This window comes from Onychomys torridus, chromosome 1 (assembly GCF_903995425.1).
Source record: "Onychomys torridus chromosome 1, mOncTor1.1, whole genome shotgun sequence".
NCBI lineage: Eukaryota > Metazoa > Chordata > Mammalia > Rodentia > Cricetidae > Onychomys > Onychomys torridus.
Genome location: NC_050443.1, coordinates 14734215 through 14761366, shown reverse-complemented (window position 1 = coordinate 14761366; position 27152 = coordinate 14734215). Strand labels below are relative to the sequence as shown.

Sequence of the window (27152 nt, the reverse complement as noted above, 5' to 3'; positions counted from 1 at the left end):
CATGGAACTTAGCAAGAGTGAAGTGACTCCGTTTTGATTTTTAGTCTGGTCCACGAGGACCCAGCACAGAAAATTAGTTAAAAATAATGGTGTGTGTTGGACCCTGAGCACCACACCCTACAGCCTGAGGTTCTGGTGTCCTGACGGGACTGTCAGCGACTATCAGGTGCAAAGAGAGGTTTTCCCTAAGGCCCACTTATCTTTCTAGAGATGGATCTAGCTTTAGCACAGCTTGGTTGCCTACACCTATAATCTGAGCATTTCAGAGGCCAAGGCAGAAGAGTTCATTGTCAGTGTGGGTCACTGTAAGTTCCAAGGTAGCCTGGTCTACATAAGGAGACCCTTTCTCTAGAAGCAAGGAAGGGAGGGAGGGAGGGAGGTGAAGGGAGGGAAGGAGGGAGGGAGGGAGGGAGGGGAGAGAGAGGGAGAGGGAGAGGGAGGGAGGGAGGTGAAGGGAGGAAAGGAGGGAAGGAAGGAGGGAGGGGAGAGAGAGGGAGAGGGAAGGAGGGAGGGAGGTGAAGGGAGGAAAGGAGGGAGGGAAGGAGGGAGGGGAGAGAGAGGAAGAGGGAAGGAGGGAGGGAGGTGAAGGGAGGGTAGGAGGGAGGGAAGGAGGGAGGGAAGGAGGGAGGGAGGGGAGAGAGAGGGAGAGGAAGGGAGGAAGAGAGGGAGGAGGGAGGGAGAGGGAGGGAGGGAGGGAGGGAGGGCCAGCCAGATTTGTTGGAACAGGCCCAGAATTCAAGCTACTCTGGAAGCTGAGGCAGGAGGATCACAGCCTGGGCTATAGAGCTCGAGACCAGTTTAACCAATTCAGTGAGTCTCTGTCTCAAAGTAAAAAGAGGGTACAGATACAGTCCGTGGAGGTCTACTTGCCTAGTATGTGCAAAGCCTTAGGTTCAATCCCTATGACAGCCACACATACAGAGACAAACAACAGGAGAAACCCCTTTTGACTACATGTATGTGTGTGGAAGACACACAAAAGCAAGAGACCACCCAAGAAAGGCTGGATGAAGTTATTTGACCATCCAGGGGGTCACAGAAGAACAGAAGTTTTGGAGAGGGGGAGAGGAAGACAGGCGAGGAGGAACAGAGGAAGTGAGAGAGGGAAGGAAGGGAGAAAAAAATAATGGCTCTGGATTAGACTTGACCCGGAACTTGGACCTTGTTCCCATCTACCCACTACTCTTCTTACCCTGCAACCTTTGCTCAGCATTCCTTTCCTCCCCTCACTCTCTCTTAACCTGTGTTTTAGCTCCCCATGCTACCCCGCCTTCAAAGAGCCCAGACACCTGCTTCTGTCTTTGCTTCACAACAATACAAAAAGCTCGCCTGGCCCATCTTTACTTCATGCATGTGGGGCTCTGTCTGCCTGTGTGCACAGCAGAAGAGGGTACTAGATCCTTAAGACTATGATTATAGACCGTTGTGAGTCTCCGTGCAGGTACTGGGTATTGAACTTAGGGCCTCTGGAAGGGCATGTTCTTAAACACTGGGCCGTCTCTCCAGCCCCATCTGGCCCCTCTTAGGGACTTTCATTTTGTGTGACTCAAATGCACGTGTATATGATAAGAATAGATTTATCTTGCTTTTGAATTATTCTTTTATTTTTTTCTTTTTCTTTCTTTTTTTGAAACACTACATAGCTCAAACTGGTCTTGAACATTCTGTGTAACTCAGGCTGGCCTTGAACCCCACAATCCTCAGTGTGTTGCTCCCCCACAACTCTGTCTCATTTTTAAATTTTAATTTTATAATCTGCCTTGGGGGGCACAAGCTGTGGCATCCACGTGGAGGTCCAAGGACAGTCTGTAGGAGTCAGTTCTCTCCGTCCACCGTGTGCACGTCAGGGTGCAACCTGAAGCCCTCAGGCTTGGCAGCAAGTGCCTTTACTCTCTGTAGTGGCTCAAATGAGATGTCCACCCCACCCCACCCCACAAGTCTCTGGTGTTTGAATTCTTGGTCCTCACGGCAGCACTGTTCGGGCAGGCTCAGGGAGTGTGGCCTTACTGGAGAAAGTGTGCCACTGGGATGGTCCTCGAGGCGTCAAAAGCCATGCATGTTTCCACTTTGTTCTCTCTGCTCCTGTTTTCCATTTTGGATGTGAGCTCTCAGCTGCTGCTCCAGCCTCCATGTCTGCTTGCTTGCTGTCGCTCTGCCTCATCATGATGGTAAGGGACGCTTATCCTTCTGGAACCTAAGCCCAAAATAGACCCTCCCTCCTCTAAGTTACCTTGGTCTTGGTATTTTATCATAGCAATAAAAAAGTAATTACTTGGTTCTTTGAGACAGGGTTTCATGTGATCCATCATATAGCTGTGACTGTGACTCTGAACTCCTGATGCTCCCAGCCTCTGCTTCCCAAGTGCTAGGATTACAGATGTGTACTATCAAGCCCAGCACATCTATGAAGTCCTCAAGGTGCTTTTTCTATCTAGCAAACAAAACCACCCCACTGCCTCACTTCCTGAAGCCAATAATTAAATAATTTGATATATCAGAAAATCCTGGTTCATAGGTCAATATGTGATCTGAAATTCTTTTTTATTTGTTTGTTTGGTTAGTTAGTTTGGTTTTTTGTTTTGTTTTGGTTTTGGTTTTGGTTTTTGGTTTCTTGAGACAGGGTTTCTCTGTGTAGCTTTGCACCTTTCCTGGATCTCGCTTTGGAGACCAGGCTGGCCTCGAACTCACAGAGATCCGCCCGGCTCTGCCTCCCGAGTGCTGGGATTACAGGCGTGTGCCACCACCCCCCGGCTGTTTTTGTTTTTCTCAAGACAGGGTTTCTCTGTGTAGGTGCCTGTACTGGCTCTCCCTCTGTAGACCAGGCTGGCCTCAAACTCACAGAGATCCGCCTGGCTCTGCCTTTCGAGTGCTGGGATTAAAGGCATGCGCCACCACAGCCCAGCTGTGACCTGAAATTCTTTAGCAAATCCCAAAGGGCCCTTGCTTTGATCAGGAAATCCCACAACCAAAGTTTCCACCTCAATTTTTAAAATATATTTTGTGTGTTCGTGTGTGTGTGTGTGTGTGTGTGTGTGTGTGTGCGCGCGCGCACGCGGGCAAGCATGAGAGAAGAGGGTGTGCCTTTGGGAGCAGGTTATCTACATTCACCTTGAATTGCAGGCATCAAACCCAAGTGCCCAGGCTTGTGTGTCAAGGGCTTTCACCTGCTGAATCATCCTGCCAGTCACTAACTCAATCTTTGGCCCAGAGAGGCCACAACAATGTCTTCTTTTGATAGAGAATATTGTTCCTGAGCAGGGTGGTATGCACTTTTAATCCCAGCACTTGAGAGATGGAGACAAGATCTCTCCTGAGTTTGAGGCTGGCCTGGTCTACATATTGAGCACCAGGACAGACAGGACTACATAGAGAGACCCTACACAAACAAACAAAACAAGAAGAAGGAGGAGAAGGAAAAGGAGGAAGAAGATAAGGAGAAGAAGAAGAGGAAGAGGGAGAAGGAGGAAGAGGCGACAGAGCATGATGGAGGAGAAGCCTAACAGGGAAACATGGATGAAGTGGGAGAGTGGGGGTTAGCTTCCTCAGAGTTCATCTTTAGTTCTGATATAAGCTCTGAAAATTTCTCCTTTTAAAAGATTTTTATTATTTTTATGTGTAGGTGTGTGTGTGTGTGTGTGTGTGTGTGTGTATGGATATGTGCATGTGAGGGCAGGTGCCCTTGGAGTATAGAGGTGTCAAATCTCTGGGAGCCAGAATTATAAATGGTGTGAGCCACCTGATGTGGGTGCTGGGAATTGAACCCAGGTCCTCTGGCAGAGCCACAAGTGTGCTAAACCACTGAACCAATCTTTTTCTTATCAATTTCCTGTCCTTCAACATCTTTCGAGTCTCATGATACTGGAATATTGAGGTGTCTAAGAATGATGGAGCCTTTCTCTTCTTGGGGAGCTAGGATCTGGGAAACTCAACAGCCACCAAGGCTGCCCTGAGCCAATGGTTTTGGGGTTCTCATCTCTCAAATTCAGAGAATGATATTCATGGACCAAAGAGAGTGCGTTTTAGAGAGAATTAAAAGGGAGGAGAGAGGAAGGGAGTAAACACAGAGCTAGAACAGAGCTCCTGTAGAGCAGGAAAGGTCCCAGGAAGTAAAGTATCATCTAGTTGCTTCTCTGGGGCTTTTTGAAAGGACACATGCACACCAGACATTTAATTCTAGTATTCATGCAGCAGAGGCAGGAGGATCTCAGAGTTGGAGGCTAGCCTGGTCTATCTAGTGAGTTCTAAGACAGCTAGGGCTACATAGAGTCTGTCTCAAAGTAAATAAATAAATACAATAAAGTACTTATGCCAGAAACAGGGATGTGGTATGGGGAGGGTATGAGTTGGCATTCCTGACATCCAGCAAGGAGAAATGGCTACCTTGGGGTCCCAGCCCTACCTGGCACCTTTCTGCCACTTAGTCCCATCATTTTCCCCTTCTGAAGAAGTAACTCTAAAATATTTAGGAACCAGACCAGGAAGCAGAGCACCAAACACTTCCAGCCTCTAGCCAGGACAGGACCAAGGACAATTTTGGCTTATGGATGAGGACATCAGTGGAGGGGACCCCTGCCCTGTGTAACCAGCTTCTCCTAAACTCCTTCATCAATTTCTTGCACATTGACAATGTTATCATTTCTTTTCTTAGCTGTTTCCGAATTCTAACCAAGCTGGGCGGTATTGGTGCATGTCTTTGATCCCAGCACTTGGGAGGCAGAGCCAGGCAGATCTCTGTGAGTTTCAGGCCAGCCTGGTCTACAGAGCAAGATCCAGGACAGGCACCAAAACTACACAGAGCAACACTGTCTCATACAAACAAACAAACAAAATAAATAAAACAAAACAAAAAAACCTCTGAATTCCAACCAAAGTAGGGCCCCCAACTCACCATCTTTCCTTTTACTACCAGACTCTGACTTAGCCACAGGGATGTCAAACTTCCCCATAGAGGAAAACATACAGCCTGGTTATCTTTAGTTTAGTCTCCACATTTTCCCAAATATTTGCAAGTTATCCTAACTATCAGAACAAAACCATCTGGTATACCAGATGACAGTTTTTCCTGAATGCATTCCTCCTTCTTTACATTTCTTGTTTTGTTCCATTTTGGCTTTTAAGACAGGGTCTCACGTAGCCCCCAGACTGGCCCTGCATGCACTGTTCAAGAATCTCCTAGAACTCTGGTCTTCTTGCCTCCCAAGTGCTGTATTGCTGGTAGGCATGTTGTCCTTGTATTTCTGTGTCCCTTCATGGCCTTTTCTCCTGAAACTGACAACCTTCTGTGCTAGCTGGAGGCTTATGCTTCAGACTGACTTAATCACCTCATGAGAGTAGGTGATTAAGGTTGCACCCCAGCAGGGTCAGTTCCTCCCACAAGGTCTAATGTTCACGCTGTGTATTTATGGAAATGTGAGGGGACTCCAGGCACTGGGTGGTCACCCCTTATGTGTGCCTTTCCAGGTGAGCCAAGAAAGGAACTTTTGGCCCAGGAACAAGGTATTTTGTTTAGTTTATTTTTTTCCCTTTATGTTTATTTATATTTGGGGATGGAGCATACCCATGTCACACTATATGTGTGGAGGTCAGAGGACAATTTGGAGGCATCAGTTCTCTCTTCCACCTTGTGCATCCCCAGGATTGAACCCAGGTCATCAGACTCTGTAGCAAGCACCTTTACCGGCTGAGCCACTTTACCAGACCGAAGGCATGTTTTGGGGGAGTCTCAGAAGGAGGCCACCATATGTCTCAGGGAGTTAGTTTCTCCAGACACCACCACCTGCTGGGCTAGAAGGAACTCAGGGCTTCTTATCATCAGCATCTTTACAACCAGCCATCAGAATTTCTAAACTAAATGGGGTGAGGCTGCAAAGAAGATGAGCAGGCGATGGGAAAACAATGGTAGATGTTGGAGGGGTAGCAGCAGAAGGCCCAATGCTAGCCACAAGCGTCCTGAGAGAATGTTTTGAAACAGTAATAGGATGTCCAACATAACAACCAGCTTAGTATAAACCAACAGGCCATCAACAAAAAAAAAAAAAAAGGCCCACAGTGGAGGATGCAGGTTCCCTGACAATTTGCCATTATCCACTCAGAGAGGCAGCGTGGATGGTGACAGCCCCGTGCTGGGACCTGGTGCCAATCCAGATGACTCCTCGGGTGAAAATGATTTATCTCTGAGGTCCCACATCACAGTTCTTGGTCCAAAGGGAGTAAGAGAGATTTCTTCAGAGCCAACTATGAGTACCCATGTCTGGAAACAGGGATTCAGACTGTCCCTCGTGGCATGTTCTACTGTGGAGGAGGTGATATGAACTTTTTACAGTCACAAAACAAAAGAAAGTCATAAATCACTGTATTTAGCAAATACATCAGTGGGGACTGAGGAGGGCGGGACTTTATAAGTCTCAGGTGGTATCTTCTAATAGTCTGAGCCTTGGGGTTGGTGGGAGCCTGAGGTCTGCTAAGTTTAACAATGCATTCCAAAAGTTGCACCTAATAGGCACGATGATATGAACTCAGATACAGAGTTAGTAAATCTCTGTTAAAGGGAACTAAAGATAGCCCACTGTCCTTCTGACTCACAATGAGCAAGCAACACTGGGTCTCTTCTTTGCAATCTGAAGTTGTAGTTAAGCCCTCCACATGCAGGATCTTCAACCCAGATATGGCTTCTTGGGGGAACATCCGTTCATACTGCTTCCCTAGCACAAAAATAAAACACAACATCTTTTTCCTAAAATGTAAAGTCTCGCCCTGCAAGAGGCACCCCCACGTCTCTAGAGTCCTCACAGGTCCTATCTCCTACTCAATTTTTGGTACAGCAAATATTTACGGAGTGGCTGTCTGTGCCGAATGCTAGGGATACTGTAGCCAACCAAACCAGCAGCTGTCTATCTCAGATACTGCCTTAACCCTCTCAGGCCTTTGCACTTCCCGATTATCTGATCTCATCCTCATTTGCATGTGGAGATGAACAGCCCAACCCTCCTCTAGGTTGCTTACAACCCCATTCTCAAGATGGCTCTAATTCAGTGGTTCTCAACCTGTGAGTTGAGACCCCCTCTGGGTCACATGTCAGATATTTACATTACGATTCATAACAGTAGCAAACTTAGAGTTATGAAGTAGCAATGAAATAATTCGGGGGGGGTCACCACAATATGAGGAACTGTATTAAAGGAATATTGAAGGAACTGTATTAGGAAGGTTAAGAACTGATAAGTTTTGAATCCCGGTTGCTGGGTATGGTATCTGCTGCCACTGATGTAATAAACCAATCAAGCGGAATTACTAAGTCCAGGTTTAATGAACAGAGCAAAGCAATCCTGGGTAACCCTTGGGAAGGCTGGGGAAGAGTCACATGGCAAATATGGCTACCAGGCCTTAAGCAACCTGTAGACATGGTCTTGAGCAGCCCCAGGGGGTGGAGGTCTGGAATGGGAGGGCAGCTCCAGAGGAGGGGCTGCTGATTTACGGGGGCAGGTTCGGAGAGAGAGATAGAGGAGGGGCGTTCAAGTGGGGCTTCCACCAGAACATTCCAGACTCTGGGGATAGAATGCCAGGGTGCCAGGGTGCCAGGGTGCCAGGGGCTGAGGCAGAGCGTCCACCAGAACAAGAACCACTGCTCTCAGTGAATCAGTGAAAGAATGGAGCTAGGGGAGAGGGGCTCCTGGGGCCCCAAGCCACTCTGAAGCAGTGATAGTCCCCGGAAGAGGGAGAGATTCTTTTCAGTGGCGTGGCCTCAGAATAAGATTGTAAACAATCTCTCACCTAAGACCCTGTAAGCAACCCTAATAAAACTCATCAGGTAACAGGTTAAATAGGGTAAAAAGACGTTGTATGTGCTTGAAAATGCCAGAATGAAACTCATTAGTATATTTATCATTAACATGTGCTAATAAAAAATAAAGTAGGGCTGGAAGATGGCAGAGTGGATAAGCACTTCCACCTGAGGACTGGAGTTTATAGGTCCAGAACACTTGTAAGGAAGACAGGTGACCCCCGGGGCAAACTGGTCAGCTAGAGGAGGAATTCCAGAGAAAACCTGCCTAAAGAAGTACAGTGGAGAGGAATTGTGGGATGTCAACTCCACCTACCCGCCAATGCCCATGTAGGAGCACCCCCATACACATGTTAACACATACACAGAGAAACACGAACACACAGATACACACTCAAAAAACTAATTAAACACACACACACACACACACACACACACACACACACACACACACACACGAATGAGTCAACCAACCAGGCTTGATGTAGCAAGCCTTTAATCCCACCAGTGAGCAGTGGAGGCAGGAGGATTAAGAAGTTCAAGGTCATCCTTAGTTACACCCTGAGTTCCAGGGTAGCCCGGGCTACCTGCGACCCTGTTTCAAAATAAAATGATTCCAACAATCCAGACTGACCTAGGTCGGATAGCTATGTCACGGAGCCTTTTAATCTAGGGACAACAGAATGTCAAGTCCCTCCTAGTTGGTGAAGGTAGGATGCGGGAGGAAACTGCCTCCAAGACATGGTGACATATGCACGCAAGCACGCACACCAAGATAAGCAGAGGGAGAGGGAGCCGGGCAGAGCCACCCAGGGTCACCGCCCTGCGAGGTGTGGCCGCTGTAGCTAGCCAAAGTCTCCTGCTCCCAGGTTCCTCTCGTTTGCTTACTACACCCTACCTGGGGCCCAAGTCACTGTCTCCGCCCTCTGAACCCCAGAAAAACCTAGATCACCTGGGAGATCCATTTGTGCATTAGTGTGGGACTTCTTGCGTCTCCGGGCCGGAGGCGGAGAAATTCGGATGCGGGGAGCGACGACTTGCAGGAGGCTGCCCCGCCCCCCTCCGCCTGATTTCGTTGAAGAGGGAGCCGCCCCGTTCCCGCCCCTAACTGGCCGGGCGGCCCGGAGCTTCTCGGAGGTGGAGATCGGAGCCGACCTACAGAGATGGAGGCAGCCAGCACCTGGGCACTGCTGCTAGCTCTGCTGCTGCTGTTGCTGCTGGCGCTGGGACTGCCCAGGACCCCGGCTCGAGGCCACCTGCCCCCGGGGCCCACCCCGCTGCCGCTGCTGGGAAACCTCCTGCAGCTGCGTCCCGGGGCGCTGTACTCCGGGTTCTTGCGGGTGAGGGGACGCAAGGACATCCTAACCAGGGGTGTGGGGGGTGTGGGGGAGGAATCTCCTGAGTGCCTGGACTCTGCAAGAGTCTTAGGCTGTTTTAGGAAGAAGGCAGAGGCAAGGGTCCTCAGGGCAAAGGGACTAAGGATGCCTTGAGCTGAGGGTGAGAACGTGCTGACCTGCGCTGAGCAAGGGAGGGTGCCCTTAGTCCTGGAAGCGGGACCCAGGAGGGGCAGGTAGTCCCGGGCTAAGAAAGGGGCTAGAGCTGTGAGGGACACAGCTCACGGAGATTTAGAAAGAAATGAGAGCAGGACCCAGAGAGGCAGGGGTCCCAGGTCGCAAGGACCCACAGAATGCCCGGAAGGTAGTGAGCTGGGACCAAAACTGCAAAGCAGGCACTCTCTAAGGTGAGAATGGTAGTGGGCAAACTTGTCCCCAGTACCCGTGTTGGGAGGGAAGCATCTGGAAGCTTGTGGAAGCTGGAGGGGTTGAGCAGAGAGCATCCTGGGCTAACTGAATCTGCCTCAGAGACTCCCAGAGTGGGAGGATGGGTGTAGCTCAGCTAGGGGGAGCTAGGAATTCCTGCCACCGGGTGGGAGGATGGGGAGGCAGTCCCAACCTGCCTGGGGTAGTGGGGGGTGAAGCATTCCATTCAAAAATATTCTGAGGGACTTTTAAGGACAGAAAAAGGGGGTGGGCGTCTAAGGGAGAGAGATGGGACATGTTCCACTGAAACTGCCGTGGGATTTAAGGGTTTAGCAGAGGTTGAAATGGGTAGCTGGATATTGGGGAAAGGGAGATTATGGGAAACCAAAACTGGTTGTGGATGGTCCCAAGATCAGAGGTTAGAGCCTGGAAGCAAGAAAGAAGGCACAAGGATGTGTTTAAGAAGCACCCACTCTACACCCCCATGCAAAAAGAGAACAACCTCCCAAACGGGTATTTTTGCTTGGGGTGGGGAGGGGACCAGTTCCTGGTATAGGGGCAAAAGCCAGACCACATGACTTATCCAAGGTACTAATACAGCCTGGCTGTTGGAGGCAGTTCCTGGGACCAGTTATCACCCTCTTCTCCCTTTCTGCCCCCAGCTAAGTAAGAAGTATGGGCCTGTGTTTACCATACACCTTGGGCCCCTGGCGCCGTGTGGTGGTCCTGGTTGGGCATGATGCTGTACGAGAGGCCTTGGGAGGTCAGGCTGAGGAATTCAGCGGTCGGGGAACGTTGGCAACGCTGGACAAGACTTTTGGTGGTCATGGTGAGTCATGAGGGCAAATGGAGGCTGCTGGGTCCTGCCCCTACTTACAGGTATGGAGGTTATTTTTGCAGGTGACTTAGTGGTCTCCTCCTCTTTGAAATGGGAGGACAAATGGTGACTGTCACTTAGTGTTGTACTAAGGACCAAGTGGAACCGGGCTGTGCCAAGAGAGTGTTTACTTACTAATGGCCAACCTACAGTGACAATAATTACTACTCAAGGGTCTGTGAATTGATAGACAAGCCCTCACCGTACAGGAGCTTGACCAGGTGTGGTGATCCACGTCTGCAACCCCAGCATTTATAGCCTGAGACTATAGGCACTCAAGTTTCAGGCCAACCTGGGCTACATAGTGAGTTTCAAGGCCATCTTGGGCTACATAGCACAAGACAGTGTGAACCTGTCCTGAAAAAAACAGGACTAAGTGAAAAGGTTTTGCACCCCAATGAGCCTCTTCACCAACACAGCAATCCAAACCAGACCAAATCAGACCAAATTAGAAAAAGTCCGGGTTTAAGCCAGGCGGTGGTGGCGCATGCCTGTAATCCCAGCACTCGGGAGGCAGAGGCAGGTAGATCTCTGTGAGTTCGAGGCCAGCCTGGGCTACAGAGTGAGTTCCAGAACAGAGAAACCCTGTCTCAAAAAAACCCAAAAAGAAGAAGAAGGAGGAGGAGGAGGAGGAGGAGGAGGAGGAGGAGGAGGAGGAAGAAGAAGAAGAAGAAGAAGAAGAAGAAGAAGAAGAAGAAGAAGAAGAAGAAGAAGAAGAAGAAGGAGAAGTAGTCCAGGTTTAATGGGTAAAGCATTCCCGGGTGATTCTCTGGCACCCCCAGAGAGGAGACAGGGATGAGAGACCAAAAAACCACATGTCTGTTTTCTGGAGTGCAGTTGTTTTGTTTTGTTTCGAGACAGGGTCCCTCTGTGTTGTTTTGGTGCCTGTCCTGGATCTTGCTCTGTAGATCAAGCTGGACTCGAAATCACAGAGTCCACCTGCCTCTGCCTCCCGAGTGCTGGGATTAAAGACATAAGCCACCATCACCTGGCAGGCATCTGTTTCTTGATGAAGCAGAGAAGGCAAGTTGCTAGGAAAAAAACAGATTATTAACATCTGCCCTAGCTGTACTGCAAAGATGGATGCACAGGGCAGAAGAGCAGATGGGCCCTTCTTTGGGACATCTTGGAAAACTAGGGTAGAGGGTCCCAGCTGCTGGACATACCACGTATCCTGAACAAGTGCCCACTTGAGCCTGGAGAGATGGTACCAGCATGGATGTCCCAGGAGCTTGGCAGCCGAAGAGATGGTGAGGATCACAGTATAAGGTCCTGTCCATCGGGGCTCAAGAGACTTAGGAGCTAGCTGTTTGAGGAATACTCTGTCCCCTGGGGAGAGTGGGCCAGGCTCAGGGGCATTTGCATCCATTGGTGTGGGGGCAGGGAGATGGCTGTCAGCTTGTGAACAGAGAAGAAACCTCAGAAAGGACACGCAGGGGAGGTACCCGGACAGTGGGGGAATTGGGGCAGGGAGGTGATGATTGAGGAGGAAGGGCCTTCCCTAAAGGAGTTCAAAAGGGCTCAGGCCTGTAGGAGAGCGTGGAGTGTCCTGGCAGGAGAGGGCAATGGGGGGAAGGGAGAGCCAAGATAATCTGAGTTCAATGGAGAGCCTGGTGAGCTGTTGTTTGATGAGTCCACTGGCCTTCTCAACCTTTCCCGAAGATTGTGGGCAATGTGGAGCTTCCAGGAAATTTTGAGTGCATCTAACACAAGCTCCATGACTCTGGAAGCGAAGCCTGGCCTGTCGTCTATTTGTATGGTCTGTGGCAGGCCAAATCTAAGGATGACATGTTCCAGGAGTACTTGGGTTACCACATCTGCTGGTTCCCTGCCAATCCTCACCCAGTTGGTGTCCTCGGAGCTGGAGCAGAGGCTGAGGAGGGCCCCCTGTAGATTGACCTTGGCACATGTCTGGCAGGAGGAATGGACCTGTGAAATACTCAGGGGAGAGTGTGGTAGCCAAGGTGAGTGTGGCCCCAAAGCAGCTGAGAATATCACAACCAAGCAGAGGTGCAAGCAGGTCTGACTAGAAAAAGAGTGTGAGAAGAATCGCCCTGTAAGAATGCAGGCAAGTGTCAGGGTCTTAAGTGGGAAGGAAGGGATCCCGTCCACCCCTTTGACAGAGATTGGTGAAGGAACTATAGGACCCAAGTGAGATGTCAAAACAGAATAGGTAGCTCCCATGCCCAAGAGAAAGTCAATGGACTTACCCAACACTGGTAGCATCACCCTAGGCTCCAAGAAGGCAATGGGAGTCAGCAGGTCTAGGACACATTAGTCTTCCGCCAGGCTTCCGAGTTCAAAGACCAGAAGAGTCTCAGTTGCTGGTGTTAGTGAGGCTGGACCTCCATGGCATGGCATAGAGGACAAGCCCGCATCAGGGCATTCAGATCCCCAGTGTCCAGACTGTCGGCAGACAGGACATGGCCTCCTGGGCAACTTGGAGAAGGCAATGAATCATAAAGTCTCTTCTCTGGTTGGTAATTCCAGTAGGGCTATGTAGCTGGCACCACCATATCACCCACAGGGACCATACTGTCCACTAGGTGGGTTTGGTCTGCATACTGCCTAGCTGCTACCTGAACTTGAGTTCACTCCTGGGGAGTGAGGGTGGAGGCCTGGGTCACATAAAGGTCATGTCAGGGGGGATCGCAGGCCTGAGACAGATAATGGAACTACTTGATATAAACAGAAGGATTAGTAGAGAAGGAACCCAATCGCTTTTCTATTTGTGAGAGGTCCTGAAGAGAGAAGGGCACGCCGACCCAAACAATTCCATCATCTCTACCTCTTGGAGAGGGCAGAGTATGGCAGAAGTCTGGTGAGATCAAGTATGAGAAGAAACAGGGGGAAATTCAGGGCATCAGGCCAGTATATAAAGGGGGCCAGGAGGTAGGTTGAGTCGTTGGGGGATAGGGAGAGGAGAGGACAGGAAGGTGGGTAAGGAGGAGGAATTTGGTCTTAGACCATTGGTGGGGGGAAATGTGAGGAATGTTGTCCACTGAAGAATGTGTGGCCCCCCATAGGAGGGAGGTGGGTAGGTAAAGTTTGGGGAGGTGGGGGAGGGGTCAGTGTCCCCAGCAGCATGGTCAGGGCAGAATTTTCAGGTTCCCAGTTTCCAGATAGGCAGGATTTGGAGGCACCATGACCCTACCCAACAAGGCCATTGCTGTGGGGCACTGGCTGCTGTAGGGAGGGTGGGACACAGAACCCAAACACCTTGGACCTAGGGCAGTTCTGTCTACTTATCTCCACGCCAACAAAAATTTTCAAGATCACAGAGGACAGAAAATTCTAAGGTTCCCTCCGGAGGCCACCTTGACTGGTGGTTATCAAGAGGGTACTGTGGCCAGACCTTAGTGCCCAGAGAAATCAAGCATTCAGGACAAAATGTATCAGATAGTCCCAATTTAAATAGATTTTGTAAAAGACACCACAGGGACTGAGGTGGAGCTTCCACCAGAACATTCCAGACTCTGGGTATATGGCACCTTGGCATTCATATACCCGAAGAGTCTGGAATGTTCTGGTGGAAGCCCCACTCTCTGCCCAGACCCTGTCCCTCAGAAAGCCCTACCAAACACAGTCCCACCCCCAGAGATGCTCAAGACCACTCCCACAGGGTATTTAAACTGCACCCCAGAAAACAGACATGTGATTTTTCAGTCTCTCATCCCTGTCTCCTGGGGGTGGGGGGTGGGGTGCAGAGAATCACCCAGGAACACTTTACCCATTAAAACAGGACTTTTTGTCATTCAGTCTGATTTGGTCTGATTTGGATTGCTGTGTTGGTAGAGAGGCTTATTGGGATGCAAAAACTTTTCACTAAGGACATATAGTTCAGTGGTAGGACATGCACAGACCCACAAGTGATGATTGAAGGTCTTGTTCAGTGGAGAATGCTTGTCTAGAATCCCCCAGTGAGGGGCTGGGGTGTGGCTCAGTGGTAGAGCCCCTGCCTAGAATCCCCCAGTGAGCTCAGTGGTCGAGAGCTTAACATGTACGATGAATGCCCTAGGTTCATGGCCAGCAACCCCTAATATGATGGAGGGTCAGGAACTTGTTACAGACAGAGGAAACAGCAAAGACCCAGTTCAGGGTGGGGAGTCATGATGCCTTTGAGGAAATGAGAGAAGCTGTAATAGATGATTAATAAAGCTAAAAGTCATCGTGACTCTGGTCACCTTGCAGTCCTATGAGTCACACCAGAGCAGCTGGGCTTCTGGTTTTCTGAAATCTGTACCTTTTCAACAGGCAAAGTGAGTAGAACTGAAGGATGGAAGCCCAGGGAAGAGACGAGCTAGAGCAGGGCTAAGGGTGGGGAGAGAAGGCATTGGGAGAGAAAAGAGCATGAGAGGTCTACACTCTGTACAACAGCCAGAGGATGGATGGTGGGGCTATGGTGGGGAGAAGAAAGGTCTCCAAGCTAGTGTGTCAGACGTGAGAGGGCCGACGGCAGCTTCCAGCTGCCACTACAAGGCAGCCGCCTCCGACAAGCACTGAGCTCTGAAGGGGAGGTCTGTGCAGAGCAGGCACGGGGTACAGGAGAAGATGGAATTCCAACCTCTTGCTTTCTGTTCATAGTCCTGCCATGGCCTCATCTGGCCATGCATGCTGGGATGCGCAGATGGGACAAAGAGATAAAAAGGTGATGGGGAGGAGGATTAGTCACACTTTCAGGAGACAATCTCCTCTGGCTTAAGCTCAAAGGATAAAATGCTAATTCAGTTATGCACTTATGGAGGACCTCGTCACACACACACACACACACACACATACACACACACACAGGCACACATGCGTGCCAGACTGGTACAGATTCAGGACCAGGGCCCTAGGGGCATCTCCCTGGGGGGATGGAACCAGTCCCTTCTTGAATCTAGCTTTCTATGCAGGGGTTTTCTTTGCCAATGGGGAGCGGTGGAAACAGCTGAGGAAATTCACCCTGCTCGCTCTACGGGACCTGGGCATGGGCAAGCGAGAAGGCGAGGAGCTGATCCAAGCAGAGGTGCAGAATCTGGTGGAGGCATTCCAGAAGACAGAAGGTCAGCAGGGAGGGGCCGACAAATGCTTCCGGCCAAAAGGAAGAGGAACCATCATCTCCATTGTTCCCCGGGTGGTGATGAATCTGCTGGGGGCAGGGTGGGGGGTTGGGAAGCGCACTTTGCTCACCTCCACACTGACTGAGTTCTTCCTTACCTGGGGGTGTCACCACAGCTCTCTCTGACCCTGGGACATTGGCACCCTTGAGCTGTCTCCTCTTCACTTCCTTCTTCCATCTTTACCCGGTGCCTACTTTGTCTTGTTTTGTTTAAGACGGAATTTCACTAGCCTGGAACTGGGGACTAATCCTTCTACCTCAGTCTCCAAGTGCTGGGATTACAGGTGTGAGCTACCGTGTCTGACTCCTTTTGTTGTTTTGTTTTGGGGGTTTGAGGTGTGTGTGTGTGTGTGTGTGTGTGTGTGCGTGTGCGTGTGCGTGTGTGTGTGTGTGTGAAATACTTTTTATTTGATAACATACATAAGCCACAGTAAGTGCCTTTCAGTGGTGAAGGCAGCACCCTCGACATAGGGCATTCTAATGAAATCGGCATTGTCAAGAACAGACAGTTACTTCCTGACATGCAGCCATTGCCTGTCACAGGCCAGTGAACACAAACTGAAACACAGGTGAGTCTTCTCACTTCTGAGACAGTGATAGAATTCTCCTGGTGTTTAAACATATTCGTATGCCCAGTTATATAAATCAAAATACAAAACCATTTGGTAGGTTCTCAGTAACACCCCCATCTCTGGAGAGTAGAACATTACTGATTAAGTCCAATCTCATCTTGAGAAAGGGAGAAAAAGTATTTATCAACTGGAATTGTTGTTTTAAGAAGGATCTACACTTTACTACATACAAGTCAGTTTTACTTAAATCAGGACTGCCCAACAAAAACAGTTAGCCATTCATGATATGAATGTTGGTGTATGAGTTAAATCACGACACATATTAAAAGCCATGAGACAGCTGGGCGGCGGTGGCGCACGCCTTTAATCCCAGCACTCAGGAGGCAGAGGCAGGTGGATCTCTGTGAGTTCGAGGCTAGCCTGGTCTACAAAGTGAGTTCCAGGACAGGCTCCAAAGCTACACAGAGGGACCCTGTCTCAAACAAAACAAAACAAAACAAAAAGCCATGAGACATTTGTTATGTAACATGGTGTAACTCTTAGAGACCTTTTTAAGATAAACTATTAGGTCTGCCCTTTCTCCCTTTTTCTCCCTTCTTAATTCCAGCAAGGACTGTTTTTGTTCCAGGGATGTATTTTTGGGGATTCTCCAAATGCTCCCTCAGGTATCCCCTTCCCAGGTGATGCCTTTGATCTTGTTGGCATCTGTGTAAGAGAATCCAGCGACCTGACCTGTCTTTCACCCAAACAGAACACGGAGCTTCAGTCCAGTCTTATGCTTGCCTCCCTTTTCCAGAGTGTGGCACCAGGCACACTTCTGAACAAAAATCTCCTTGTCTTTCTCCACATCACCCATTCTTCATTTGTTCCCGGCTGGTCAACACCGCACATGCTACGACCCAGAGATGGACATCCTGTTCTCTCGACTTTCATTGTTTTTGTTTTTGAGACAGGGACTCATTCTCTGTAGCCCTGGCTGGCTGTCCTGGAACTCCCAGCTGTCTATCCTCGACTTTTCAGGGCTGGGATTACAGGTGTGAGCCACCACACCCAGCTCCGACTCTCTTTCTGTCCTGTCTCCTCATCTAATCCAGCCTTCTCCCCCTCTCTCTCTCCCGCTGCTGTCCATGCCTCCAGGACGTCCATTCAACCCTTCCATGCTGCTGGCCCAGGCCACCTCTAATGTCGTCTGTTCCCTCCTCTTTGGCATCCGTTTGCCCTACGAAGATGAAAGAGTTCCAGGCTGTGATTCAGGCAGCAAGTGGTACCTTGTTGGGGATCAGCTCCCCGTGGGGCCAGGTAAATGGTGGGAACCTTCCCCAGCCTCAGAGCTTCCGAGTGAGCTCACTGAGAACAAGTGTCTTCCTGCACCCACAGGCCTATGAGATGTTCTCCTGGCTGCTTCAACCCTTGCCAGGCCCACACACGCAGCTCCAGCGCCACTTGGGTATCCTGGCTGCCTTCGTTGTCCAGCAGGTACAGCGACACCAGGAAAGCGTCCACACTTCAGGCCCTGCACGAGACGTCGTCGATGCTTTCCTGCTGAAGATGGCACAGGTGTGGCAACTCAGGAAAGGAAAGGGTCCCTCTGGTATATGGCCTACTGGCCTGACTGATAGTCCATTTCCTTAGCATCTGCTGAGTCCTCGTCCCTGGGCTGAACTCTGGGTGGGACTGGGAATGGTTTGCTTTGCTGGGAGAAGAGACCATCCCTTCTTGAGTCTTAACCTACTTTACAGAAGAAATCCTGAGGATTTCCATTGGTCTCTTCCCTTTCTATTCTTGGTGAGATATGGTTTTACTCTGTATCACAGGCTGACCCAAAACTCACTCTGTAGCCCAGGCTGGGCTGGAACTTGCAGAGGGGACACACACACACACACACACACACACACACACACACACACACACACGCTGCTTCTGCTTCCCAAGGGCTAAACCACCAGGCTTGGCTTCAGGTCTCTTTCTCTACCAATATGTCTCTTGGTGGAAGATGTAATTCGGCCGACCGTTCAGCCTACCATACAGGAAGTTCTGGGTTCCGCCCCTAGTACCACATGACCTGGGACTGAACTCACACCTGTCATCCCAACACCTGGGAGGCAGAGAGAGAAGTTCATCTTCAGCTATATAGCAATTTATTTTTTTTAAGCTGAGGACCGAACCCAGGGCCTTGCGCTTGCTAGGCAAGCACTGTAACACTGAGCTAAATCCCCAACCCACTATATAGCAAATGTAAGGCTAGCCTAGGCTACATGTGACCCTGTTTCAAAACAGAGGGGAATGGACAATGGCATGTCTCAGTGGGTAAAAGTGTTTGACACCAAGTCTGACTACCTGTGTTTGAGCCCCGGGACCCACACAGTGGAAGGCAGAATCAGCTCTTACAAGTTGTCCATGTGCATGCCATGGCATACACAAGCCCAGAAATGAAATTTAAAACTTTGTTTTTTGTTGTTTTTTTAATCTTTACCCCACTCAAATCACAGCCTCTCATTCCTCAACTTGTCCCAAACATTTCTCTTCATGTTCAGGAGAAACAAGACCCAGGCACAGAGTTCACTGAGAAGAACTTGCTGATGACAGTCACCTATCTGCTGTTCGCTGGGACGATGACCATCGGGGCCACAGTCGGCTATGCTCTCCTGCTCTTGATGAGATATCCTCAAGTGCAACGTAAGAAACTGTCCCCACCAGCCAGGCCCCAGGAACCCAAGGGATGTTCCAGAGGACAGAAAGGACATGCAGGGAGATGAAACTGAGCATGGAGTTTAGGGTTTCCCAAGTGGTGAGGGAGCTTCCGATCATAGTCCAAGGAACAGTGAAAGGCAAGACATGACCTGTCTATGGCACCTTGTGACCTTTATCATGTGCCTTGTCCCCAGTCACAGGGAGCCATGGAAGGACCTTGAGCAGGGAAGACATAATTAAATTTACATTTATTTATTTACTTACTTTTATTTGAGATAGGGTCTTACTCTGTAGCCCAGGCTGGCCTGCTACTCACTGTATAGCCTAGGCTGGCCTCTAACTCAATGTCCTGGCTCAACTGAGTTTATAGGTGTGAATTAGCACTCAGCTGATATCTGCATTTTAGAAAATCATCCAGCTGCCATGACAGGATAAACTGTAGGATACTGTAGCTCAGAGGCAGAGCTCTTGCCTAGAACTTAAGGGGAGGGTGGAGAGGGAGGATCAGGAGCCCTTGATTAGAATCCACTGGTGAGGTGGGGGCGTGCTCAACAGTAGAGTGATTACCTAGCATCCATGAAGCTCTGGGTATCATTCCCAGCTACGCCCCACAACACACACACACACACACACACACACACACACACACACACACACACAAACGCATGCACAAACTCAGGTGCGCGCACACACACACACACACACACACACACACACACACACACACACACGCATGCAGTGGGTTATACATATGAGAGGATGCCAAGCACCTAGGAAAGTGGACAAAAACCTGAATAAATAAGAAGCTGGGGGTAGGCCAGGTTGTGGAGGGCAGAACAGGCAGGTCATGGAGAATGAGGAAGGAAGGACCTATCCAGGGGCAGGCTTGAGTTTCTACCTGGGAAGACTCAATCTGAGCTAGGTACAGAAAGGATGAAGATGGAGTTGGTTTCAAAGGGGATGCTGAGCAGGGACGGTGGCTCATGCCTGTAATCCCAGCACTCAGAAGGCCTGAAGCAGGATGATGCCGTAAATTCAAGGCTAGCCTTTTCTACATAGTTAATGCCAGCCTTGGCTATGTAGCAAGGCCCTGTCTCAAGAGAAAGGAAAAAGGGGGAGGGGGTGTATGAGGGGGGAGGGATATTAAAGTCACCTCGGAAGGGCCTAAGCCTACAAAAGAGATGAATCCAAACTCCACAAGACACTGGGTCAGGACTGGAGATTAAAAATTATAATCAGGGCTGGGGAGATGGCTCAGAGGGTAAGAGCGCTTGCTGCACAGCATAGGACCTGAGTTCAAACCTCCACCACTCCGTAAAAAGCATGGCATGTCTGCACTTACCTGTAACTCCAGGACTAAGGGATGAAAAGGGGTGAGGGCCCGAGATAGGAGAATCTCCGGGACTTGCTGGCTGCCAGCCGAGCTCCAGGTTCAGTGAGAGACCCTGTCTCGGGGGATCGAGGTGGAGAGTGGTAGAGCAGACAGGCCCCTGACACCCTCCTTAGGCCTCCACCCACGCACACTTGTGTGCACACCCATCATCCAGATGAGACAGTGCACAGACAGCTGTTATCCCAGCACTTAGTAAGCTATGAGACGAGAGCATGCTGACTGAGTCTCAGCCTTGGTTACACACTGAATTACACTCTAGCCTAGACTATAGTGTGAGACCCTGTCACAAAACAAAACAAAAAAAAAAAAACCGTGTCCTCCATTTTTTGTTACTCTACGGAGTTAAGACAGATTAGATACATACCCGGCAAACGGGATGAGCGAGACCCCAACCAAGCCCAGTTGCTCTTCGCCTGCTGCCAGCCACACCCCCAAACCACTGCTGCACCAGAAGATGAGGCTCCCAGAAGGAGGACCCCAGGGTCCACCCCACCCCTGACCTGCAACCCTCCTCTTGCATGCAGAGCGAGTTCGGGAGGAGTTGCTCCAGGAGCTGGGTCCCGGCAGGGCTCCGAGTCTGAGCGATCGTGTACGCCTTCCGTACACGGATGCAGTTCTACATGAGGCACAGAGGCTGCTGGCCCTGGTGCCCATGGGAATGCCCCACACCCTCACAAGGACCACCTGCTTCCGAGGATACACTCTGCCCCAGGTGGGTGTGTGGCATGGCCACAGCAGTTATCTCTCTGCCCTGGGGACTCGAGTTTTGATTTCTGTGTCTGTCTGGATCCTCCCCACAACCACCACCCCTTTCTCTTTGGCCTCAACTGAAAAACACTTCAGGATACAACCACCAGGTGGCGATATAGCCTCAATCCTGAGAGAAGATTGGCAGCCTTATGTTTTTAGCCCTGCTGTTTTCTTAGCTAGAACTTGAACAAATTGTTTCATCCACTGAGTTTCAATATACCTCTCTTATAAATTGAGGAGAATAATAATAATATCCAATTTGGACTTGAAAGATAATGCTTATAAAACACCTACCCAGCTCTTAGTGGTGGGTGGGTGCCCTGTGTGCATACAAAGGACAACCACACTGTCACAATAACATGAATCTAACATATCCTTTACATTGTGCCAGCTGTTGTTCCGAATGCTTTCATTTAGTACTATTTTCTTTCATCTCCGAAACAATCACTTTAGAGATGGAAAAACTAAAATCTGTAGGAATTCACCCAGCCCTCAAGTAGGAAGCAGGATTTGAACCCAGAACCTAAACTTTAACCACTTCTACCTGCCTTTCTGTTATTTAACAACAGTCCTGTGGCACCTTTGGTGAAGCTCCTTCACCGTCCCAGCTCACAACCCACGGGCCAGACTGCTTAGCAAAGAACATCTTGCCTCTCTCTCCTCCAGCTCCCCCGCCTGCCTTCACCCTCTAACACAGTAGTTCTCAACCTGGGAATGGAACGATGATCCTTTTACAGGGGCCACATATCAGATATTTACATTATGATTCATAACAGTAGCCAAATGACAGTTATGAAGTAGCAACAAAATAATTCTATGGTTGGGGGGGGTGGGTCACCACAACACAAGAAACTGTATTAAAGAGTCCCAGCATTAGGAAGGTTGAGAACCCATGCTCTAACATAACAGCCCCAAAGATACACAAGCTCTGGTCTGGCCTGAGAGGCTGCAGCCCTGCCTGGCTGTGGCCTTCAAGGACAGCCCCCCCCCCCCCTCCACACACACACATCCTTGCCTTTGCCTTTGGAGGCATTCCCCAGAGAGGTGACTTCGGACAGCCACAGCTTAATCTCGGTATCACAACATACTCCCAGAATTTCAAAACAGTGTAAAAATAACACACTCTGCCAGGCTGCCCCGGGGTTTCCTTTGACCATGGTTTAAGCTCTCCAGGCCTTAGCTTCCTCATCTTTTTTACCTCCCTTCCCATCCCCCATAGGGTAGTAGGGGTTGAACCCAGCACCTCTCACACATTCAGCTTGACTGTACAGCTGTGTACAGTCTGACTGACTGACATCCCTAGACACACGTCCTGTTTTCTTCTCTTTTGAAACAAGAGCTTGTGAAGTAGGCCAGGCTGGCCTTGAACTTGCAATCTTGCCATCTTCCTGTCTCAGCCTCCCGAGTGTTGAGTGTGCCGCCACATCCAGATTCTCTTGTCTTTAAATTGGGCATATTATTATCTCCTTCCTGGGCTTATTCCAGAGATTCAAGGAAAGTGGTAAGGAAGTAGGATACCGTGTACAACTGTTACATGTGAGGCCGTGTGTGTGTGTGTGTGTGTGTGTGTGTGTGTGTACCTAGAGAAAGCATTTGCTTATCCCAATGCGATGGCAGATGCTTGTAAATCCTGCAAGTTGAAGGCTAGCCTGGGCTACATAGTGAGACCCTGTCTTGAAGGAAAGTAGGGGCAAATGGGAGAAAGGAGAATGAGAGATGCAGATGCATTTACTTAATGCTAACTTTTTTGGTTTGGTTGTTTGTGGAATTTTTTGTTGTTTGAAATAGGGTCTCACTATGTAGAGCAAGCTGGCCTTGAACTCAGAGGTTCACCTGGCTCTGCCTCCTGAGTACCAGGATTAAAGGTGTACACCACCACACCTGGCCCTAAGTATATATTTATTTGCATTTTTTATTTTATAATTTTTTTTTAATTTCTAAAAACTATGACCCAGCAGTGGTGACACATGCCTTTAATCCCAGCACTCAGGAGGCAGTATTTACCAAACCTTAACTTGCTTGAATTTCAAGTTGACAGTCAATATTAGACAAAAGCAAAAACAGTTAATGATAAAATAAGAAATTAACAAATCACTAGAAATGTTTTAAAAAATGTTTTGTGGTTTTGCTATTTATATTACACAGTAATAAAAATGTCGGGCCGGGTGGTGGTGATGGCGATGGCGGCGGCACATGCCTGTAATCCCAACATTTGGGAGGCAGAGGCAGGTGGATCTCTGTGAGTTCGAGGCTGGGCTACAGAGCTAGTCCAGGACAGGCTCTAAACCTACAGAGAAACCCTGTCTCGAAAAACCAAAAAAAAATAAATAAAAATAAAAAATGTCAGCTGTTAAGAGCGCTTACTGCTCTTCCAGAGGACCCATTTTTAGTCTCCAGCACCATGTTGAGTGGCTCAACACACGCACACGCACACACACACACACACACACACACACACACACAGAAACAAACAAACAAATAAAAATGGCTGGGCTGGAAAGATGGCCCAGCAGTTAAAGAGTTCAGTGGGTTCAGTTCCCTGCACCCACATGGTGATTCACAACTCTAACTCCAGTTCCAGGAGAGCTGATGCCCTCTTCTGGCCTCCCTGAGCACTGCACTCATTTCGGACACAGCTGTACATTCAAGCAAATACTCATACACATGAAACAAAAATAAAATATAGCCTGTTGTGGTAGCCCACGCCTTTAATCCCAGCACTTGGGAGGCAGAGGCGGGCAGATCTCTGCGAGTTCCAGGACACTTTGGTCTACAGAGCAAGTTTCAGGACAGCCAGTGCTGTTAAACAGAGAAACCCTGTCTCAAAATATATATATATATATACAATATAGAGATAGAGATAGATAGATATAGATATATACTAATACATCTTTTTTATTTGATTTAAAATTATCAATAGGAAACCTGTGTATGTGAGCTTTCATCTTTTCCCCTCAGGGCACTGAGGTCTTCCCCCTGCTCGGCTCTGTACTGCATGACCCTGAGGTTTTCCAGAACCCTGAAGAGTTCCACCCAGACCGCTTCCTGGACACTGATGGCCAGTTGAGGAAACATGAAGCCTTCCTGCCCTTCTCCTTAGGTATCTACTAGGGCTAGGGATAACCTGAGGGTGCTGACTGGATATAGTCAGTGGGTGTCAGGGCCGGTTGGGGAGGCACTTCCCTGCACCCAAGGTCTCTGTTGGCTCCGCCTCCTCCATGGGCCCAGATGTGAGCACAGCTGACTCAGCCTCCCCCACCCCTGCCAGGTAAGCGGGTCTGCCTGGGAGAAGGCCTGGCTAGGGCAGAGCTATGGCTTTTCTTCACTGCAATCCTGCAAGCCTTCTCCCTGGATACGCCATGCCCACCAGATGACTTGAGCCTGCAGCCAGCCGTCAGTGGACTTTTCAACATCCCTCCAGACTTCCAGCTACAGGTCTGGCCCACTGGCGACCAGTCCAGATGAAGGAAGGGTGGGAGCCCCCTGGGGTGGACAGCCTCAAGGGGGTGTGTGAACCAGGTGTCGCAGAAGCTACACCATACCACACATCATGTATCCAGGCAGCTACTGTGACCCAGGACCGCACTCCCCTACACAACTACAAGGCAACTGATGTGTATGCTTTTGTTTTTTGTTTTTTTTTTTTTAAAGAGGGCTCTCTGAATCAGGGTCTGGCTATATAGCACAGGCAGGTCTCAAACTTGTGATCCTCCTGCCTCAGGTTCCTGAGTGCTGGAATTAGAAGTGTGCACCACCAAGGGGCTGCACAGGCTTTCAGACTACTTAAATGTAGTATACACCATCTGAACTCACAAGCATATAACCAGATTCCCCCACCAAGCCAGCCAAACCTCTCCTTGTCCTCACAATCCCAATCCAGCTACCACCCACACAGCCACACAAACAGCCCAACCGTGTTCCATGTCTGTCACTACTGCTGCTGGGTCCCCGCCATGGAAAACAGCATACCCCAGCTGGGGTCACATCACAGCCCGAACCATGTCCCTGTCTACTCCCATGGATGACCTCACCACCATCCAGGCACATGAGTACCTCCATCTATGGCCGCCATCCAGACATCCACACAGCCAGACCAGATGTGACAGTGTCTTGGCTCTTCCGAATTTCTTCCTACTGAGACACACAGCGTGACGACAAAACTGTCCCAGCCACCTCCACACCCTTGTTCGTCAATCATACTCCTTCCAACCGATTTTCCCGAGTCTAAATGTTTCCCCGTTTGTAGTTGTGCACATAGACAGACCTTGTACAAATGAGGGCCAGCAACCCAAAGGAGAAACTTCCCCAATCATGTTTATGTGCTCATGTTTAATCAGGGCTCTGCTCTCAAACACATCCTGACTTCACTTGGCACAAGTCCCCGTCAGGGTGCTGGAAATGTAGCTCAGAAGTAGAGTACTCGCCTAGCATTTGTGAAGCCTAGGGTTCAATCCCCAGAACTGCTCAAAAAACAAAAATTTTAAATCTCCAAAGAGCCATTCCCTGGAAGGACTAGTTGACCAAGAGGAACCAGGTTCTACCCCTCCATAAGAGGACAAGGGCCATACCTGACCTCTTTGTGATTTGAAAGTCCCCATTTTGCAATAAAAGTTTGTTTCTGGCCACGGACTGGACCCCCTCTGCTTGTGTGACTGAGTCCCAGTGAGTAAGGGGTGGGGTTGGGGGAGTCCGCCCCTCCCCTGAGGCTGGGAGGAAGCTGAAAAACATGGGTCACCGCCCACCTCGCTGTTGACATCAGTACCAGATGTGAAGCTGTGGGGGAGGGAGGGACCCGGCTGAGGCTGTCTGCTGTCCTGCTTCGGGGATCGCTGGAAAGTCTTCAGCCAATGGCAGATCTAGCCTCTGGAAGTTCTCCAAATCTGAAAGCAGATGCAGACACACAGGCTCTAAGGCCCATTGCCTTGCCTCTTGCCTCTCCAGCCCTTCTTCTCTCCTGTTTTCCCCATTACTCCATTTTGTTTTTTTTTTTAAATAACCATCAACTCTGCCTGGAAGTGTAGCTTGCTGGTAGACACCTGCTTGACATGTATAGAACCCAGAGTCCCATCCTCGTCACTGACAGAATTGAAAATACAATAACCACTAACTGTCTGCTGCGTCTATTCCACTTACCACCCTTTCTTAGGGTTATGTTAAGGCAAACATTAGGAAAGAATTGAACGTGCCTGTCTTTGTGGGGGGTTTTTTGGTTTTTGTTTTTGGTTTTTTTTTCTTTTGTTTGTTTGTTTTTTTAAGCTGAGGATCGAACCCAGGGCCTTGTGCTTGCTAGGCAAGTGCTCTAGCACTGAGCTAAATCCCCAACCTCACCAACCACATGCCTGTCTTTTAATTTCTTTCTTTCTTTCTTTCTTTTTTTTTTTTTAAGAGAGGGTCTATGCAGGCGGTGGTGGCTCACACCTTTAATCCCAGCACTCAGGAGGCAGAGGCAGGTGGATCTCTGTGAGTTCAAGGCCAACCTGGTCTACAGAGCGAATTCCAGGACAGCCAGGGCTACGCAGAGAAACCTTGTCTCGGGGAAAAAAAAGAAGACTCCATTTGGGGAACTGGACTCTTAGGTGTCCCAGACTGACCCTGGATTTTCCCCTTCCTCCACCTCTCAAGTGCTAGGATCACAGATGTACTCCATCATACCTGGTTTTTGTTTTGTTTTGTCCTTTGAGACAAGTTCTCTGTTGTCCCAGAACTCACTTTATAGACCAGGCTGGCCTTGAATTCAGAGATCTGCCTGCCTCTGCCTCCTGAGTGCTGGGATTAAAGGTATGCATTAGGGCTGGAGAGATGGCTCAGAGGTTAAGAGCACCGGCTGCTCTTCCAGAGGTCCTGAGTTCAATTCCCAGCACCCACATGGTGGCTCACAACCAACTGTAATGAGATCTGGTGCCCTCTTCTGTATACATAATAAATAAGTAAATCTAAAAAAAAAAATCCATTATAAAGGTGTGCATTACCATGCCTGGTCTGGGTTTCATATTGTTATTGCACTTCAAGTGATTTGAAAAGGGATAAGGTTTAAGGCTTTTCTCTTTTAATTACAGTTGGTTTTTGTTGTTGTTGTTGTTGTTGTTGTTTATTCTGGATACATTTCAATGGACACACACAGCTCCCCTGTGGAAGGCAGAGAAAAACTTGAAGAAGCCATTTCTCTCCTTCCAACATGTGGGTCTCAGGGGTCATCTCAGGCCATCAGGGTTGGCACCAATGCCTTTA

General features: G+C 49.3%; 1 protein-coding gene and 1 pseudogene across 1 annotated transcript; one reads left to right on the top strand and one right to left on the bottom strand.

Moving 5' to 3' along the window:
* The first annotated feature begins 8582 nt into the window (after nt 1-8582).
* LOC118577283 (cytochrome P450 2S1) lies at nt 8583-25553 on the top strand. Its single transcript, XM_036177417.1, is given in 11 exon segments — nt 8583-9120; nt 10203-10238; nt 10240-10369; nt 15313-15462; nt 17228-17319; nt 17321-17389; nt 17468-17647; nt 18625-18766; nt 20699-20886; nt 23883-24024; nt 24193-25553. Coding segments are annotated over 11 exon segments (1503 nt in total). The 5' UTR covers nt 8583-8943; the 3' UTR covers nt 24390-25553.
* Nucleotides 16225-16946, bottom strand: LOC118585783 (annotated as a pseudogene).
* Nucleotides 25554-27152: the final 1599 nt, after the last annotated feature.